The 18553-nt window shown below is 42.8% G+C and overlaps 1 protein-coding gene across 1 annotated transcript in view; it reads right to left on the bottom strand.

Annotated features, from left to right (window-relative positions):
* LOC113405164 (catenin beta-1) overlaps positions 1-18553 on the bottom strand; it is a 32462-nt gene that overhangs the window by 5059 nt on the left and 8850 nt on the right. Inside the window, exons 2-13 of the mRNA XM_026646087.2 lie at positions 6038-6097; positions 5297-5524; positions 4831-5084; positions 4498-4736; positions 4211-4412; positions 3769-3913; positions 3069-3172; positions 2646-2984; positions 1952-2110; positions 1114-1233; positions 454-604; positions 254-375 (exon numbers count right to left, since the gene is read on the bottom strand). Of these exons, the coding sequence (XP_026501872.1) occupies positions 254-375; positions 454-604; positions 1114-1233; positions 1952-2110; positions 2646-2984; positions 3069-3172; positions 3769-3913; positions 4211-4412; positions 4498-4736; positions 4831-5084; positions 5297-5524; positions 6038-6050 (2076 nt within the window). The 5' untranslated portion in view covers positions 6051-6097. The remainder of the gene's footprint in view (positions 1-253; positions 376-453; positions 605-1113; positions 1234-1951; positions 2111-2645; positions 2985-3068; positions 3173-3768; positions 3914-4210; positions 4413-4497; positions 4737-4830; positions 5085-5296; positions 5525-6037; positions 6098-18553) is intronic.

Raw genomic sequence — 18553 nt, 5'->3', positions numbered from 1 at the left:
ACACACACACACACACACACACACACACACACACACACACAGTCACCACAGTATACACACTTAAGCCTTTCCTCTTTGGAAAAAAACAACCTGCTCTTGGATGTGCTGTCCTCAGACAGGGGAAATGCAGCCTGGTCCTGAACAGTCTAGAAGGCTCTCCAGTAGTGAAAGGGAGAAAAATCTGATGGCATCAGGAAGGTCACATGGAAGTGAGGGTTTTTATAGGAATAGGAACAAAATGACATGAACTCACCTCATTCCAAGCCATTGGTTCAGTTCTGAAGAGAGAGCTTGTCAACTCAACTGAAAGCCGTTTCTTGTAATCTTGTGGTTTGTCCTCAGACATTCTGAACAGCACTGCAGCTGCATATGTTGCTATTGAAAGGAAACAATAGATTTTAGTTGAGCCCTTGTCATTGCAATGATTAAGCTTTCTTATTTTTCTTCACTTACCAACACCTTCATTTCTAGAGTGAAGCAGTTCCGTTAGAGGAGCAGTTGCTCCCTCGGCTTCAATGGCTTCAGCTGCCTCCTTATCTTGAGCCAGTTCACAAAGTACTCCTGCAGCTACTCTCTGGATATTCTCAATGGGAGAATACAGCAACTATAAAGCACACAAGTATATCAACATAAGTTTTTGGCTTTGATAGTCATGCCATTTTGAGGACAGCTACAGAACTAGAGACTAGAGGGAACTAGTTATTAGTCCTACTAAACAAAGGGGTCTAACCAATTTGATAAGCCAGTCTCCTTTCCCCAGCGGTAAGTAGCTAGCTTAATATCAATATTGAGCTAAATCTTGACAAGGATGAGGTCCAAGCTGTCTTTAGCAGACTGCAAGAGGGAGCAAGTTCCAGAGCCAAAGTTCACTTCAAGGTGGTGAGCCAGGTAACAGAACAAAGTGAGTATTCTGGCAGAACACAGCCACCCTAATAGAAGGCCTCACGAGGTGTCTGGTTCCTTGTTAGGAGTCCTGGGATCATTTCCTTAGTCACCCAGACAACTGATGCTGAACTGATGGGCCAGATCCAACATTAAAAATAATGTCTTAAGGCTTTTTTCATGCCAGGAAGAAAACTCTCAAATGCAGGCATTTCAAAAGATTCAACTTACCTGCACAAATAGTGGAATGGTATTTAGACCCCTGATTACAATTCGATTGTGAACATCTCGTGCAAGGATATGAAGGGCTCCAGTACAGCCTTCAACTATCTCCTCCATACGCACACCCTCCTGTATAGGGAAATATACAAAGGCATATTACTACACTTTTAAGAGGGACATTTTAAACTGTTAGGATATTGAGTTTGTGCATTCACATGTGCATTAATTCCCCTATCTTGGTAGATAGGGGGAAGAGGATAGGAATATACAGAGCCTCTGTAACTTGAAGTTTCTCTGACCACTAGAAGTGTTTAGTGTGTACTCCAGTTCATATACCAGTCACTGAGTTACTCAAAGTTTCAGATTCACTTTGGTGCACATGTGCGTGCATAGTTCTGGTAAGACAAGATTGTTGAGTAGCAGGTGGTGTCCCTACCTCTGGTTTGTTGGAAAAGAATCTCTACTCTTCCCGTGATTAGGGAACAGGCACATAGTGTAAGGTTATTAGTAGACAAAGTCTCTTGTTCAGTAAATGAATTAAACTGGCTCTCCCAGACTCCCCATGGATCCAATATTGGAGAGCTCCGCTTTAGGGGAGACTGTCTGGAGAGGGGGTGTGAGCATGTACATGACACTTATCCAGATTTGTCAAAATGCTAATTGGACTGCAGAAAGAAGGTGCTTGTAACATAATAGTGAATGAATCTTACTGTTTACAGCAAGTCATTTTAAGATTGTAGAAAACCCCATTTTCTGCTATGCTTAGACATTTAAGCAGCATGCCTTGACTTCTAAGAGGGAAACATCCCGCAGTGTCTTGTTTCACAACTACCTCTTAATAACATACCACAAACTGCTGTTGTGTTCCACCCATAGATGTGCGACGCTGGGTATCCTGATGTGCTCTAACCAGCAACTGAACTAGCCTTGGAATGGCGCCTTGTTCACGCAGGGGTGCATGATTGGCTGGACAGAGAGCAAGATTGCGGATCAGACCAACAGTAGCCTGCAATTGGGAAGGAAAAAAAAAAATTAAGAATTTACTGCAGTTAGTCTTAATTCTGATGTTGTAGCAAGCAAATCCCTGAAAGAGCTAGCTTCAAGCTGTTAAAGGCCTTGTCTACACTGCCACTTACAGCACTGAAACTTTCTTTGCTCAGGGGGTGTTAAAGAAACACCCAAGCAATGCAAGCTTCAGCACTGGAAAGTGGCAGTGTAGATAGTGCTCCAGCACTGGGAGCTGTGCTCCCAGCCCTGGCAGTTATCCCCCTCGCAGAGGTGGTTTTATTACAGCGCTGGGAGAGCTCTCTCCCAGCTGGAGCAGTGACCTCAACTGTGTAGACATTCCCTAAGGTTAGTCTTCCCACCCATCCTAGACATGGGTTACCTAGATGTTCTCCTGTAACTTACCTTGAAGACAATATTCAAAGCAATCTCAAAACTCTAGTGAAATGAACAGTATACTAGTAAAATGTGGTGTATTTGACACTAAACATGTTACCACAGATGCAACAAGTGCCATCTTAAATTTAGAAGTTTACCTTGATCAGGGGCCAGTGAGATGGTGGGTGTAAGAGTTTAACCACTACTGGAAGTCCATAGTGAAGACGTACTGCATTTTGTGCCATCTCAGCTTCCTGATGTCTGCTAGTGAGGTGACGAAGTGCACAGATAGCAGGTTCTGTGATGTCTTCCCTGTCACCAGCCCGAAGAACAGTGCGCACAAGAGCCTCAATACCACCAACTTGGCATACCATCATCTTGTTCTTATAGTTGTTGCAGGTAAGGTTAGAAAGGATGCCAGCTGCACAGGTTACAACATTGATATCATCTGACCCTAGAAGCTGAACAAGGGTTCCTAGAAGACCTTCCATGCCCTCCTGTAGAGAGGGAAAGAAAGTGTCGTAAATCAACACACAAAAAAGGTGTTGCTTGTGTTCTTGATCCCTAGCAAAACCACTTACCTGCTTAGTTGCAGCATCTGAAAGATTTCTGAGAGTCCAAAGACAATTCTGAACTAGACGTTGGCTTGGATCTGTAAGGTGGAGTCCCAAAGCCTGCATCCCACCTAAAACAAGATGCAAGTTAACACTTCAGTGTTAAGCCTACAGCCTTTCAGAGGCAGTAGTTCTATAGATCCTGATCTTGCAGAGGGCTGAAATGGAGAGCACCTTCAAATCCACCTGAATTTAAGAGGTAATGGAAGGCACTCAGACTTTGCAAGACACTTCTACCTCCAGTGTCATCATAATAAAGACTCCTATACTGCAATGGAAGAGTTTGCCACAAGTCTTAAGTCTCCCTAAGCAGTGTCCAAACACTTAACCATGAGTCTTCAGCCACTTTAATTTTGGCAGACAAACGAACTCTTAGCATATAGTACATGATGACGACTGCTCAGTCATCTATTGTATGACAGTCTTGTGACCAGGGAAATCAAAGCTACACAGTGGTTTATTAGTATTCAACTATGTTGGTGGCCCTTACAAGAGCTACATCTCTAGTCTAAGCCACTAATTTCTAAGGAGATGTATTTACACATTTAGTTTGTGTAATTCTTTCCATAACATCAATTCATATCCTTGTGGGGTGGCATGTATTGGTACTAGAGTACAATACACACATGCAGCCATTAGCATGGGTACAGCTAATCTTGACACTTACCAGCTTCAACAATAGCAGGTTTGTTACTAGAGCATACTGAGAGCACCTTCAGCACTCTACTTGTGGTCCACAGTAGTTTCTCATATGTGTAGGTCCTCATTATGTTTACTAGAGCCTGGGGTCCACCACTAGCCAGAATAATCAACTGCAAAGGAAGTTGTATTTAGAGCTTAAGATGAAAGTTATGACCCCTTCTTTCCCTTGTCATTCATTCAGTCTCCACATGCATGGGCAATAACCTGGATGGCTAGGGGCCGTTCAATGGCCTCAAAGTATTGGTCACCCTTGCTGAAGCAATCTTTTCACCTCTAGATGTGGTTGGTTCCTACATGTGAAGGGAGAAGTATCCTCCATAATGACATTAGTGTCATATGTTTGACAGCCCGTAGACTGACCGCCAATAGTGAATCTGCTCATGAAAAAGTTGGATGCATTTATTTACCTTGCTTTCTTGATTGCCGTAAGCTAAAATCTGAAGGCAATCTGTTGTGATGGCCAAGAATTTAACATTTGTCTTGTTGAGCAAGGCAACCATTTTCTGCAGCCCACCAGCTAGACGGACAGCCATTTTGGCACCTTCCTGATGCAACAGGAGGTTGTGCAGAGTAGTTATAGCATAGAACAGCACGGAGTCCACTGGGGAACTAAAAAAAACCAAAGCAAAAGGAAGTGAGCACCTACCCCATCAGTATTAAATACAGGTAAGTTGTGCAATGATATGCCACATACCCAAGCATTTTAACCAGAGCAGGAATGCCTCCCGATTTGAAGATGGCCAACAATCCTTCACGGTGATGCGAGAGGTTATGTAGTGTACCTGCAGTGCAACGGGCTGTTTCCACATCATTTGTATTTTGCATGGTACGCACAATAGCAGATACCATTTGAGGAGAGCGCATGATAGCATGGCGGGAGGCTTCCTTTTTGGACAACTGATGAACCATAACTGCAGCCTTGTTCACCACCACCTATATGAAGCATGAAGCAAGCTTTTAGTTTTAGCTAGTCATTTTAAGGACACCTTGCAAATTGACTACATTAAGCTAGAGCATACACATATACCTGGTCCTCATCATTCAACAATTTGGTCAGTTCTGGGATGGCACGAGTTGCAAGTTCTGCATCATCTTGATAATTTATCAAGTTAACGACAGCATGTTTTAACATCTGGGATGGCTCAGCCAGGCGCTGCACATTAGTTGGATGAGCAGCATCGAACTGTGTGGAAGGGATCTGCATGCCTTCATCCAGGGTTTCAGGGAACATAGCTGCACGCACTCTCTGTGCTCTAGTCATTGCATACTGTCCATCAATGTCTGAAACAGAGGTAAGATTTGACTTAATGGACTTTGCTTAAGATTGGACAGATAACTAGCATAGAAAGTAGGAAGTCTAACAAGACAAGGGACAGTCAGTCAGTCAACTTGGTATTTAAATTTGTAGAATTAAGTAATCTTGATTTTACTAGACGAGTGTCAGTTTGCAAGTCATTCAAACAAGTTAATGTAATAGAAGAAGTTTTCCTTACCAGCTACTTGTTCCTGGGTAAAGGACTGAGAGAACCCCTGCTCCCACTCATACAAAACTTGGGTGGTGTCGACATCATCCTCTTCAGGATTCCCCTTGCCACTCAGAGAGGGAGCTGTTGTTGTGGCACCAGAGTGGATACCAGAGTCAAGATAGGATTGCTGCTGCCAGTGGCTGACTGCTGCTTTTCTATCTGGCTCCATTGCCATATCCAACTCCATCAAGTCAGCTGCAAGAAATCAGTGTTGAATATGTTGACCACTTGTTTATTAGGTGAATTTTAGTCCTAAGATGATGCAGCATGAATTGTAACAACTTTGAATTTATTTGGAAAGAGCTGAGACAGTTGCTTCAAACTATGAGGTTTTAACTTTATGCCAGTTCAGTTACCTGGAGACCCAAGCAGAACATTAAGCAGAAACAGGCAACCCCAACAGAACTGGGCAACAGAACTCTTGTTGGTGCATCCAGGACATGTAGGGATTCATTCACCAGTCTTGTGCCTTTTTGGTGGGGGAAGGGACCTTGTTGGCACTTTAGACTGAGGAGAAAGCATATGTCTACAGGTTTGTGCTCTTCCTAAAGAGCAATTTTCCATGTACAAAATATTTAGCAGTAGATGGAACAGTTACAGTCCCAGAGTGATTAAATGGGAAGAAAAAAAGCTAAAGGATTAGGACACCCCCCAAATATTTGTCCGAGCCAAGCAAAGTTCAGTCTGAGTGCGATATGTTAGATATACCTTGGGTTGCCATGTTCCTTGCTGGGCTCCCACAACTGTAGCCTGCAGAACTTCAGAGACCTTAACCAGAAAAAACAAAAACAAAAACAAAAAAAACCACACAAGAATTACAAACTTGCTAGCTTTGGTTAGTTTCTAGTAAGAGAAAGGAGTTCAAGTTATGGGATCAGCCTAGGATGTTAATGCTGTATCTCAGTCCACAGGTTAGGAGACGCATCAAGACTGTATACAATGCACTCAATTACTCATTAGCAATCCCGCTCATCTAGGAATGGAAACATCAGGAACTACACATCCTGGCTTCTGCTAGCAATCTCAAAACATTTACTTTCTTAAAAATCCAAGAGGAAAAGCATGGAGGACAGTGTTGAAACCATTTTCTGCATTTCTCTATTCCTTAGCTATAAACTGGAACCAGATTAACATCATGCTTGGGGAGGGGGCAGAAATAAGAAGAGTACTTGGACACCTTTCCAGCTCTGATCCTAGAGTCACTATGCAAGTCTTAATCCCTAGTAAGGCTGTAGACCTGGAAAATGCATAGATCCACTGTAAGCCATCATTATGCAAGGCTACTAGTGGCCCACTGGCCATCCTTCACCACCATTCCACAGGTGGAGAAAAGCCATTAACTGCATCCCTAGGCCACCCAGAGACTTCCATACTCCAGAATCCTCAACTGAGCATTTAAGCTAAGTCTGAGTCTGCTGTGTGCCATGGAGCAGCACACAGACTTATGATTTAATCTGTTCCTACTGCTCACTCCCCACCTCAATTTGGTTTGCTAGGAAAACAAGTTTGATAATAGACAACCAGAAGAAACTTGCATGAAAATTAAATGCTGAAGAATCACAAATTAATGTTTCAATTCTCATTTCTGAAGTTAGTCAAGACAATTCTTGATCTAGACCTCACAATTTTAACAAGGCTTGAAACATTAAGCCCATGTATTCCCAATGTCATGGAGAGTTGACTGAAGATGAACTAGACATGCAGCTAAAGTCCTCACTAATTGAGTTTGGCACAGTAAGATTTATCCACCCAATATCTGCTTGCAATGCTCCATAATCCCCATTCCCCCAGTTTAAGTTAGATTAGCTTCCCCACTTGACAGGCAGCCATCTATTCCGGATGTGTAGACAAACTTATTTGGCAGTCAATCACTGAACTGTTTTTTCCAAGCTCATTCATATGGGTAAAGCTACTAAGAACACTTCAGTTTGCCACAAGAGATAGGGCTGTCATTTCTCCTTGATATTAGAGGAGAATATTTCACTCTTCAATTTGCACCACTGTCTAATAGTGAAAGATTAAAGCATAGCCAGACCTATTCTTCATCTTAAATACAGTTTTAAAATTTAAAAATCCACTAAGCCAGTTTTGGCTAAAACATATCTTTTACAGTATACAAGTTGAAGAAACTTTACCTTATGATCTCCTTTTATACTAGTAAAAAAAACCACTTAGATTAGCTCTTCGAAGTAATCCTATCCTTACTTCAGAAGCAGATGTCACCAAGAAGTGATTACACTGAACATAGCATCAACTTTTGAAAAGAGTAATGCAATTCACAGGAACCATAAATGGTAGTCTACATCAGGGGTTCTCAACCTTTTTCTTTGAGGCCCTCCCACCAGGAGGCTATAAAACCTCTACGGCCCATCTGCAGCACAACAACTGGTTTTCTGCACATATACCCCCTGTGTTAGTGGGGAACAAGCAGGGCAATTGCCTGGGGCCACAGGGGGCCCCCGGGAATCTAAGCTGCTCAGGCTTTGGCTTCAGCCCCCGATGGTGGGGCTCAAGGCCTTGGGCTTCAGCCCCATGGGGTGGGGCTTCAGCTTTCTGACCCGGGCCTCAGTGAGTCTAATTCAGGGGGCCTGCCAAGCAGTGCCAGCAACCTGCTTGTGGCCCCACAGGGGGCCCTGGATCCCTAGGTGAGAACCACTGGTCTACCCTACTCCTAATTTATTCAAAAACATCACTGGCTCCTGGAATTCAACCCTATTAACTGTGATGCAAGTTGACCATATTTAGAACTTAATTTTAATACACACTCTTGAAAGCATTTTGCTTTAAAATATTTGTTACTGCTAAGCACAGTGTTATGTAGGTATCGCCAATGGCATAAATAAACCTGAGCACTAAGCCATACATTTTGCTTTCCTCTGATCAACTGCTACACATGAAATCTGTTTTACATTTGGTGTGAAAATAGTATTTTTAAACTTCCCTGGACAACTATTGCTCAAGTATTTTACAAAGACTGAATAAAGCTGAAGTTCCTTCAAGTGCATGCAAGAAAGCTCCCACAAAAAGGGAACTTCACAGCCTCTGCCTTCTGCCAGATTCCCCCAGCCAAAGTAAAGCTTCTATGTTGCAGGAAATCCACTGTTCTGATGTTGCATGGCACTTTGGTATGTGGTCAGACTGTTGTCTTTTGGAAATAATAGAAACTAAAATACAAGTTAAGCCAGAATGACTAGCCCAGCAACAGTCTCATTTTCCATCTAAAAAAGTTTAGTGTTGAAGCTTCAGAAATATGAGACGCTATATGTTAAAGTAGTATCTGGAAAATTGACAAGCCTAACAAAATATGTGGAACATATTTCCTGATTGTTTACTTGTAGATGGTTTGACTTGGACCTCTGATCTATGTTGAAGATTTTAAAAACTGCTGGCAGATGTACTTAACCAAGTAAGAACACTAGTGGTCAGCAGCTGCAGCATGTTGGGCTTGTTTTATTGAGGCAACTTATTACCTCAGTCTTTGACTACCAGGCAATGCGTCCTTACAATTTCATTTAACTAAGGAGTTGAGAAAGGTTCAGGAAAGCAAAGGCAAGACAGGTGGCTGCAATGTAGAGTGCATGCTTACACATGCTAGAATTTTATATTGCATAAGCCTACATAATGTATAGTATAATTAAGTAAGTTAGTACATTGGTATGTATTTTGCTGATCACTTCTAAAGTTTAACTAGCTCTCATTTGCTGCAGTTAGGACTAGTTTTCTAGATGTGCCAGCAGCAAGGTGTTCTACCCAAGATCTTTAAGTTACTTTGTTGCAGATCTGTCCCAACTTCTTCCTCCTAAAACATCTTTGTATCAGGAGATAAACTAATTTAATAGGTGAAAGAATACCTATCACATACTTGAAACTGGTACAGAATGGAGTTTCTTCTGCAAAGATCAGATAATTTGCCTAGGCTAGAACTGTCCACCCTTCATTAGTTTAAACTACAGTTAGAGGCAACAGGTCAGGCAGCAAAAAGCCCTCTTTGCCCCCCCCCCCCAATTCTGTTAAATGTCCATGAATCATTGCTGTAGCTACTAACTACCAGCAGTTAGCATGAAGTGCTGAACCTGTTATAGAAAGACAGCGTTGGCAGCCTAGGCTACCCAAATGAACAATCCTCTGCTGACAGCCTGGTTACCACCCTGGGTTCTGCAAATGAGTTCTTAATTCAAGCTATGGAATAGGACACAAGAGTTCACCACCTCATGTATTGCTTTGGCATTGATTAACCTCCAGGCACTTTCCCCTGCAGAAGCACAGAGATGCTATTGTCCATCTTTTCCCAGAATGCATACTGCTTAGCATTTGGTAGGAGGAAGAGGCCTCCTAAGGGCACAGCCCAGTTGAGTTAACCCTGTGGAAAATCCCTTGATTTTACTACATTGTGCTGTTAGGGTACTGCTGCATGAACAGCCCTTATTAAATGGCCAAATCAGTATCATGAACTAGTTACAGAAACATGGTTTTGCTTTTTAGTATAGATAAGGCCTTAAAAGTTTGGCAACATGCTACTGCTCAGAGGCAATCAGCAAGAAAGTTTTGAACTAGAAGCCCATCTTCCAAGAATCAGGATGGATTAACCTTTACCATTGCAAATCTGAAATGCATAGACATGGCATCTTTCCCCCTACCCTTTGTCTTGTCCATTTAGATGACCAGCTCTGTGGCAGTTTGTAGTGTCTAGCACAAAAATGAGGCTTCATTGTTTGCCCCAGGCACTACTGTAAAAACATTTTGCTTTTTAAAAAAAATATATAAGCAGAGACAACAGCAGCTGAATTAAAACAGAAAGTGTTGATCATTAGTGAGCTAACTGAAATAAATTCTACACACCACCATTCATTTTTGTATCTAGAATTTTGAAGTCCTTTTTGTACCATACCCCCTTTTAATTGTTTTGTCAAAAGTGAAACCAGGTAGTTTAACACAGATTTTTAAACAAGGTATTTAGGCACTGCTACCCTCAGCACTGCAACACCCAACTGATTTGAGACCTAAATCCCTAGGAAGAGGGCTTAAGCACCTAAATCAGTTACACACTGCAATAGCAGCAATGCCTAAATAACTAAAAATCTAGGCCTTTGTCAGTCTCAACAGGACACTGAGGGTTACTGCATTTAGAGTAAGTTGAACTAGCAAGGGTACCAACAGTTTGAGCATAAAGGTAAGGAAGATCAGACCTGCAGTTTGAACAGTTTAAATGCTTGTGTTTTAGCTATATCCATCCTACAGTCTAGGCAGTGATTTAGTCTTTTCTGTTTTAGTTAGTGCACGGTTTTAGAAAAAACTTCAAGTCATTGCAAATTACTAAATTGCATGATGTTTTTGCTCTATTTTGACTGCTCTACAAGACAGCCATTTCAACTATGGAAGTTCCCTCCACTCTTAAGAATCCTTAATACAGCTCTACACACCAACACATTGCTGTTAAATAGTCTTTGCTTCCAAGTTTCAGCCACATGGGTCCAACAAATGGTCTTGTGACAGTTGGTTGAACTAGGTACTGTGCATTCTTTATACAGTAACTCATTTAAAGTCGTCCCAGTTAATGTTGTTGCATTTCTGATCAATTAGGGAACATGCTTGTTTAAAGTTGTGCAATGCTCCCTTCTAACTCATTTGGCAGCCACCTGCTTTGTCCACTGCTTGCAGGAAGAGCAACCTGTTGCAGCTAGCTGGTGGAGGCTTGGAACCAGGGTGGACAGGCAGCCCCCCCCCCTCCCCATCAGCTCTCCACTTCCCTAAGTTCCCTGTGCTGCAGCTGCCCAGCAGGCTATGAATTGGCAGTTCAGCTGTCCCTCCCCCCCACTGCCATGTGCTGCTCCCAGAGACTCCTGCTTGCTGGGCAGGGGGGGCTAATGTCAGGGTGTCCCCCTCCCCCCTGCTTACCCCTTCTCCATATAGAGCAGGGAGAGGACACGGACAGAGAGCTTGGGGCAGCAGCTACTGTCAACTTCCTGATCCATTTAAGAGTGGGTCAGCTTACTTAAAGGGGCAGCATGCATTTCTCTCTCCCCATACACAAGGTGTGGGTCTGTCTGCTACGCTGTCTCCTCTCCCTCCTGTTCCTGCTGCCTTGATGAGAGGCTACATTAACAACAACGTGTTAACCCTTGAGGGCTCAGCAGAGTGCTAGTTCATTATAGCAGCAAGCTATTCCCTGGGAAATATCCCTCCCTCTTCCACCCTGTAACTTCACCACCTCAACCAAGCTTCACAATCATCATAGCTGTGAACAGTATTAAATTGTTTAAAATGTATACTGTTTATATCTAAATATAGTTTTGTCTGGTGAAAAAAATTCCCTGGAACTTAACCCCCCTCTATTTACATTAATTCTTATGGGGAAATTGGATTTGCTTAACATAGTTTTGCTTAAAGTCACATTTTTCAGGACTATAACTACAACATTAAGCAAGGAGTTACTGTACATCCAATTCTAAAAATATTTTATAGCAACCCAAATTGGTATGTAAAATTTAGAGAGAAGTGGCATGCACTCTTATGCTGAGTGTAGAGGATCACCACAACTGAAGCTGAACAAGTCAATCTTGTTTTGAATGCTTCCACAGGTAAAAGTTATTCCTGGTTACTTCTTCCCCTATTTTCCTCAGGAATTTTAGTGACCAATGAATCAATCCTACAAGTTGCCATTCTACATCAAGAGAGACAGGACTGTTATGGATCCTGTTTGGACAGCAGATGCTCCCACCAGCTACTTCAAACCTAGTGTCACGGAGTACAGACAGCTACTGTCATTTCACTGTTTCCTGGCAAATGAAGCTCAGCAGTATGAGAAAGTTTTATCACTCACTACAAACTTGAGACATTTCCTACTAATAGCTAGTGTCATGTTAAACTAGCATACAGGCAAGCTCTTTAGTAAGACTTCCCAATAATCTTAGTGTATTCCAAATGCTGAATATTCACAAATTCTAGTTTTTCAACTGTGATGTTCTGTACTTGACTTCTCTGTTGGTTGTCCACCAAAGTAGTATGTTCCACCAGGAATTTTACAGGACATTGATTCAAAGGCTTTTTTGAAAAAAGTTTGTCACTACCCTAATGTTAGTCAGTCTTTAGTTTCATTTCTTTCCCTGATGAATATTTCTCAGTCTGAGCAATGAAAGGACCAGTCAGTTTTACTTTGTCACTACAGGAGAGATGGTTTCCTAGGATGTACCACACCTTGAAAGCTCCAAGTTAGCCCATCCTTGTGCAACATCCCTGTTTAGACTACAGCAATTGCTTACCTGGAATATAGAGTATAGTGTACTTCTAGCTGTCCTTAATACCATGCAATGTGTATAAAGGCATTTTTAATCTTACAATTAGTAATTTGAGATCTACCTAGCCTCAAAAAACTTACAAATAGAGAGCTAGTTTGATCATATGCAAGTTAAAAAAGGGGGGGGGGGAGGAATTTTAGTCAGATTTTTTTGTACCTACTCAGTCCCCCTGCCCTTTCAATTCCAGCCGGAGACCACCTCCCAAGTTTTCCAGCATCAGTATTCCAAAAGGTAAAGAATCCAAGGACAATCTCTTGATTTTTCCCCCCCCAAGCCTTAATGTCAAGATAGCAGAGGGACACACCCAAGTATTTTCCTCCACCCTTAGCAGATCACCTTTTAACAAAGAAAACTTTTCATCTGTTTATAGGAAGTATGACAAGTGTTTTATTCAGAAAGTTTAGAGACCTCCCCCAAAAGTCATTCCCCCTATTTACTTTTGTGAAGTCACAAATCTACTAACTCAAGACAGCCATGGAGTTTTACATGTGAGGTACATCCAGATTTCTAATGCAAGTAGTTTTATTAACCTTGCATCATGAACATTAAGAATACAAGCCTTGTTCCTTTATGGCAGGGGTAGTCTTTTTTTTTGGTCAAGGAGTGGGGAGAAAAAAAGACCGCAAGTAAAAAGATTTCAGGGTCAGTTCTAAAGCATCGGGGGGGGGGGGGGGTGTCTACTGACTGCCTATTATTGACTATCCCTGCCTTAGGGTATGACCACTTTGCAGCTGGGAGCAAGCCTCCCAGCTTGGGTAGACAGACTCTTGCTTGCTCAGCTCCAGCTAGTGTGCTAAAGATAGACGTGTGGACATTATAGCTGGGGCTCTCAAGCTCACCCAGTCGCCTGGGTCTAAGCAACCTCCACACTACTACTTTAACATGCTAGCACGATCTGAGCTAGCATGACGTCTACCCATGCTTGGAGACTGCAGTACAGCATACCTGTTTTTTAAATGGGAACAGGTCTATTGGCTTTAAGATTTTGGAAAAGCTTCTTTTTACAAATGTAAGGGTTTTGACAGTTTGATATGAGTGTCCCTTATTTCAGTTCTTTCTAGATAGTGAGGCACCACCACTAATAATGCACAAAGTAAGACGTAGCCCCACACTGACCAGTCAACAGCAGTTTGTCACAGTGAAGTTGCATTTACGAAGACAAAGCAACTTAGATTTGAATTAGCACAACTAAGCCTAGTTACTGTAAATTACAGCTACAAAGGCTTTATTCCCCCTGTATAAGTCAAGTGCACACACAAAAAATGTAACACACTGAATTATGGTGGGTCACTGACATGTTTCTAGTTAATCTGTTTTCTGACTGCAAGAGAAGAGTTTGCTTTCTGATAGCAGGTTGTCTCTGGACTCTACTTGGGGTTCCAGTTTTGGATCAACCTCTGGATAAGATGTTTCACCTCCATTTATGGGAAGCTTGGTTTCTTCTGTTTCCAGAGCCTCCTTCCTGCTCTGAAGTTGTTGGGTTTTGTTTTAAGAGGGTAGAATTCTACCGTTATTTTTTTGGGCCCTTCCACCAAGAAGGACCCAGTTATTTGCCTCCAGTGCTTAGATGGTTGAGCAACTGCAGTGAAACTGACTGATCTTGTTTCATACTGCTGCTACTAGCAGCTAGCAAAGCAGTGAGTAATGCTGGTGCTGCCTGCCTGCCTCAAGGCACCAGAGCAGCTCTATTTAGAGTGCCCTCCTTGCAACTCCCATTTTCCCTATTTACCAGGGAATGCCCTGCTGCTCTTTGATAATTCTGAGTTCTGTAGATGTGCACTACCTTCTTTACAGGACCCAAGTATGCACCCCAACTGGAAATAAAAGTAATACTTGGCTCAGAAGTGTCTGACTTGCTACATTTCTCAAATACAAGAGAAAGGTGTGATCCCTTATTGACTGAGGAACGGGTTAGTATTTTGCATTAATAAACTAAGTCCCAAGACTTATCACTGACACTCATTGTCCCAAAATAAAGGACCTCCAGAAACCACTGGTTCTTCATAAGTTAGCAGCAATGCTGATCATTGATAGCCCCCATATATCAGGCAGGTAAGGCTGCAAGGTGGTATGCAAATTAACTCTCCAGATTATCAAAACAATCCCTAGAACACTTATCCACATAACAGATGACTATAGGTAGTCAAATAATTCTTTAGTCTTGTGTCTATCTATAGACCACATACATGTAGAAACACTAATAGGAGCCTGAAGTTAGATTTAAAAGAGTCTGGCTGCCACATTCTTAACTATTTAATTAAACTGCCAGAAAGCAAGACTATTTAGAACAAGCCCAGCTGCAGGAGCCTTGTCCACAGTATAGATCAGGGGTGGGCAAAGTTTCTGGCCAGAGGGCCACATCCGGGAATAGAAATTGTATGGCAAGCCATGAATGCTTACAAAATTGGGGTTGGGTGCAGAATGGAGTGAGGGCTCAGGCTGGGGGCGCAGGCTCTGGGGTGGGGCCAGAAATGAGGAGTTCAGAGTGTGGGAGGGGGCTCTGGACTGGGGAGTGGGATGCAGGACGGGTGAGGGCTCCAGCTGGGGGTGCAGGAGGGTGCTCTGGGCTGGGACTAAGGGGTTCAGAAGGTAGGGGGTTCAGGGCTGGGGCACAGGAAGGGGTGCAGGCTCTGGGAATGAGGGGTTTGGGGTGCCAGAGGGTGCTCCAGGCTGGGAGCGAGGGGTTTGGAGGGCAGGAAGGGGGATCAGGGTTGGGGCAGGGGGAGAGGCTATGGGGTGCAGACTCTGGGTGGTGCTTACCTCAAGCTACTCCCAGAAGCAGTGGCACGTCCCATCTCTGGCTTCTATGCAGAGGGACAGCCAGGCAGCTCTGCACACTGCTGCATCCACAGGCACTGCCCCTGCAGCTCCCATTGGAGCCCTGGAAGAGGCACCATGCCGCTGCTTCCAGGAGCCCTGTGTAGCAGCCCCCAACCCTACTCCTTGGCTGGAGTGCTGGTGGGGGGGGGGGGGGGGGGGGGGGGGGGGGGGGAAGGGGGAAGGGAGAAGGAAGATGCCATGCTGTGGCTTCTGGGAGCTGCATGGAGCAGCCCCCAACCCTGAGCAGGGCAAGCACCAAACCCTGCTCCCCAGTGGGAGCTCGAGGGCTGGCTTAAAACAGCTGGTGGGCCAGATCTGGCCCATGGGCTGTAGTTTGCCCACCCCGGTATAGATCCTACCCATGCTAGAAGAGCTAGGAGCTCTGTAGTTTTCCCTAGTACAGACAAGGTTGGGAGGAAGCAGGGAGTCACAATGAAGAATCAAGGTTAAAGGCAGGGCAAGTAGTGTGTTCTAGCCAAATGGCTGAAGTACACAAAGTTCTTAAGTCACTTGATCCAAGACAGTAACCAAGTCAAATTTTGAATTACTTGCCATTCTTTGCCAGTACTGGCTGCTTAAATACCTAAAAACATAATTCCATAAAGTTTCTGTTAAGACAGAGGCAATCCCTTCACTGAAACTGCAAAGCTCACCCACAACTCAGTTGAGCAAGTGTTTGACTACTGAAAAAAAAAAAAAAAAAAAGCAATCAGAACTCTTAATTAAAATGGTCAAGTATTCTGTTCTCCAGCAAGGAATTTCAGGCTGGAGTTTTTAGCAATTAGTTTCAGTAGTGATTACTGACAGCCTCTCCTTTTGCATTGTAAACACAGTAAGATAAATTAGTGTTTGAGATACTCCCATGTTAAATACAGACTTCTTTAAGGGAGCAGTAGCACCAACCCATCTCAGCTACTAAGATTTGGAAGAAGTGTACTTGGAATTAGGATAACAAACTCAGTTACCAAAAGCCAAATATAGGGGAAATGAAAGATGCAGGGTTATTTGTGGTGCTCTCCCAAGTATCTTTAGTTCAAGTTCTTGTTCTGAACCAAAATACACAATCTACTGCTCTAGATTAGATGTCCCACAGATACCTGTTCAATAGTCCATTGCCTACAAATGGCTGGCACCAAGAGAAAGGGCAATACTTTAACACTGCTACTTAGGCTAGTGCACTGAAGTCATTGCAGTAGCCTCTATAAACTTAATACCTTTCTTTTAGAGGTTAAGATGAGCAGTTTCTTCACTCACAAAACCAGCTAACTGTGGGTGCTTCCATAAGCATGAGAGACTATGACAAACTAAGGTGGATAAAAGTCAGTCAAAGACTATAAAATGGGAAGTACAAAACATTTTAGTTTCCTAATTAGTGTTTCAGATTTTAAAAATATTTTCTACTAAGAAGTTTCACACTTAATACTCATCTATGCCTGAAGATAATTCCAGGGCCTCAACATGCTTATTGGGAGACCACTACAAACTCCAACACCATGCAAAGCCACCTTCTAAAGTATTGAATTTCCAGAAAAAAAAAAAAAAAAACCACTGACTAGCTATACAACGTTTGCTGTTTGAAGGCAATGGGACTTGTGCTCCTAAATCACTCAGGTGACTGAAAATCCCATCTGATCCTAAAAGTTAGGCTCCTATTTTTGAAAATTATGGCCTAGGTATTGAAAGTCTAAATATCTTTTCATTACCACCACTGAAACAAGTTTTTTTAACTGACAGATTTGCCTCTAGGAAAAGTTTTAAACAAAAACAGTTTTAGCCACCACTGCTGCGCACATGATTATTCCCTTTTAAGTCAGTAGGACTGTTGATACAAGTTACATTCCTACTGAAATGTGTCCACTATCAGGACCTTCATTATCAACTGTTTTGCCTTCTTGCAGTTTTGTAAAATTCAAATAAGATACTCCAACAGTGGTGGCATTTAAAAATACAGGGTTTTACAGTTTAGTTCATTATAATTGTAATCTAAAGTTGCAGTAGCAAGTTTACACTTGTTGGTTTTAACCCCATCCAGTGTCTGTCAGGGTGAATTGACTGAAATTATGCATTGTACACTAACTCAGGAGTTGAAGACCATTAAGCTTTCAGAGGCTGAAGATACTAGCAATCTGATATTATTCCCAAGTTTACTTAAGCAACATTCATTTAGATATCCCCTATGAAGACTCAGGATTTAGAGGTTTGAACTCCTCCTCCACTATAGTTAATAGGAGAATATAACTAGGGCTCTACCAAATTCACAGCCATGAAAAACGCATCATGGACTGGGAAAACTGATCTCCCACCGTGAAACCTGGTCTTACGTGCTTTTATCCGATACTATACAGATTTCACAGGGGAGACCAGCATTTCTCAAATTGGGAGGTCCTGACACAAAAGGGAGTTGCATGGGGTCACAAGGTTATTGGGGGGGGTAAATGGTCCTTACTTCTACACTGACTTCAGAGCTGGGCAGCTGGAAAGCAGTGGCTGTTGGTTGGGTGCCAAGCTCTGAAGACAGCACCCTGCCAGCAGCAGTGCAGAAGTAAGGGTGGCAATACCATATCATGCCATCCTTACTGCTGCTGCTGGTGGTGCTGCTGCCTTCAGAACTAGAGTCCCAGCCAGCAGCTGCTGCTCTCCAGCTGCTCAGCTCTGAAGGCAGCAGCAGCACAGAAGGAGGGTTGCAGTACTTCTACCCTCCCACACAATCTTGTGACAACACCCCTCCCCCCGCAGAATTCCAACATTGAAATTTCAGCTTTAAACAGCTGAAATCATGAAATTTAGGATTTTTTAAAATCCCATGACTGTGAAATTGACCAAAATGGAGCACGAGTTTGGTAGGGACCTAAATATAACTAAATGAAGCCTGTTTTAATAAAAAACTTTATTAGTTAATGTTTGATACCAGTTGACTGTTAATTCAGAAGATAACCAATTGTGAGGGAAAAAAAAAATCCAACTTCACTGACCCTTACATTCCTTCAGATGTTTTGTACAACACCACAAGCAGGGGACAAGTGAAGAAATTATGGCAGGATTTACATCTTTATATACAATATATATTTCAGTCTAGTGTCTGTCCTACTCACATAAGTGATGAAAGGCT

This window comes from Terrapene carolina, unplaced genomic scaffold (assembly GCF_002925995.2).
Source record: "Terrapene carolina triunguis isolate 2854851 unplaced genomic scaffold, T_m_triunguis-2.0 Scaffold34029, whole genome shotgun sequence".
NCBI lineage: Eukaryota > Metazoa > Chordata > Testudines > Emydidae > Terrapene > Terrapene triunguis.
The sequence above is the reverse complement of the archived record's forward strand: the minus strand, read 5'-3'. Positions and strand labels throughout refer to the sequence as shown.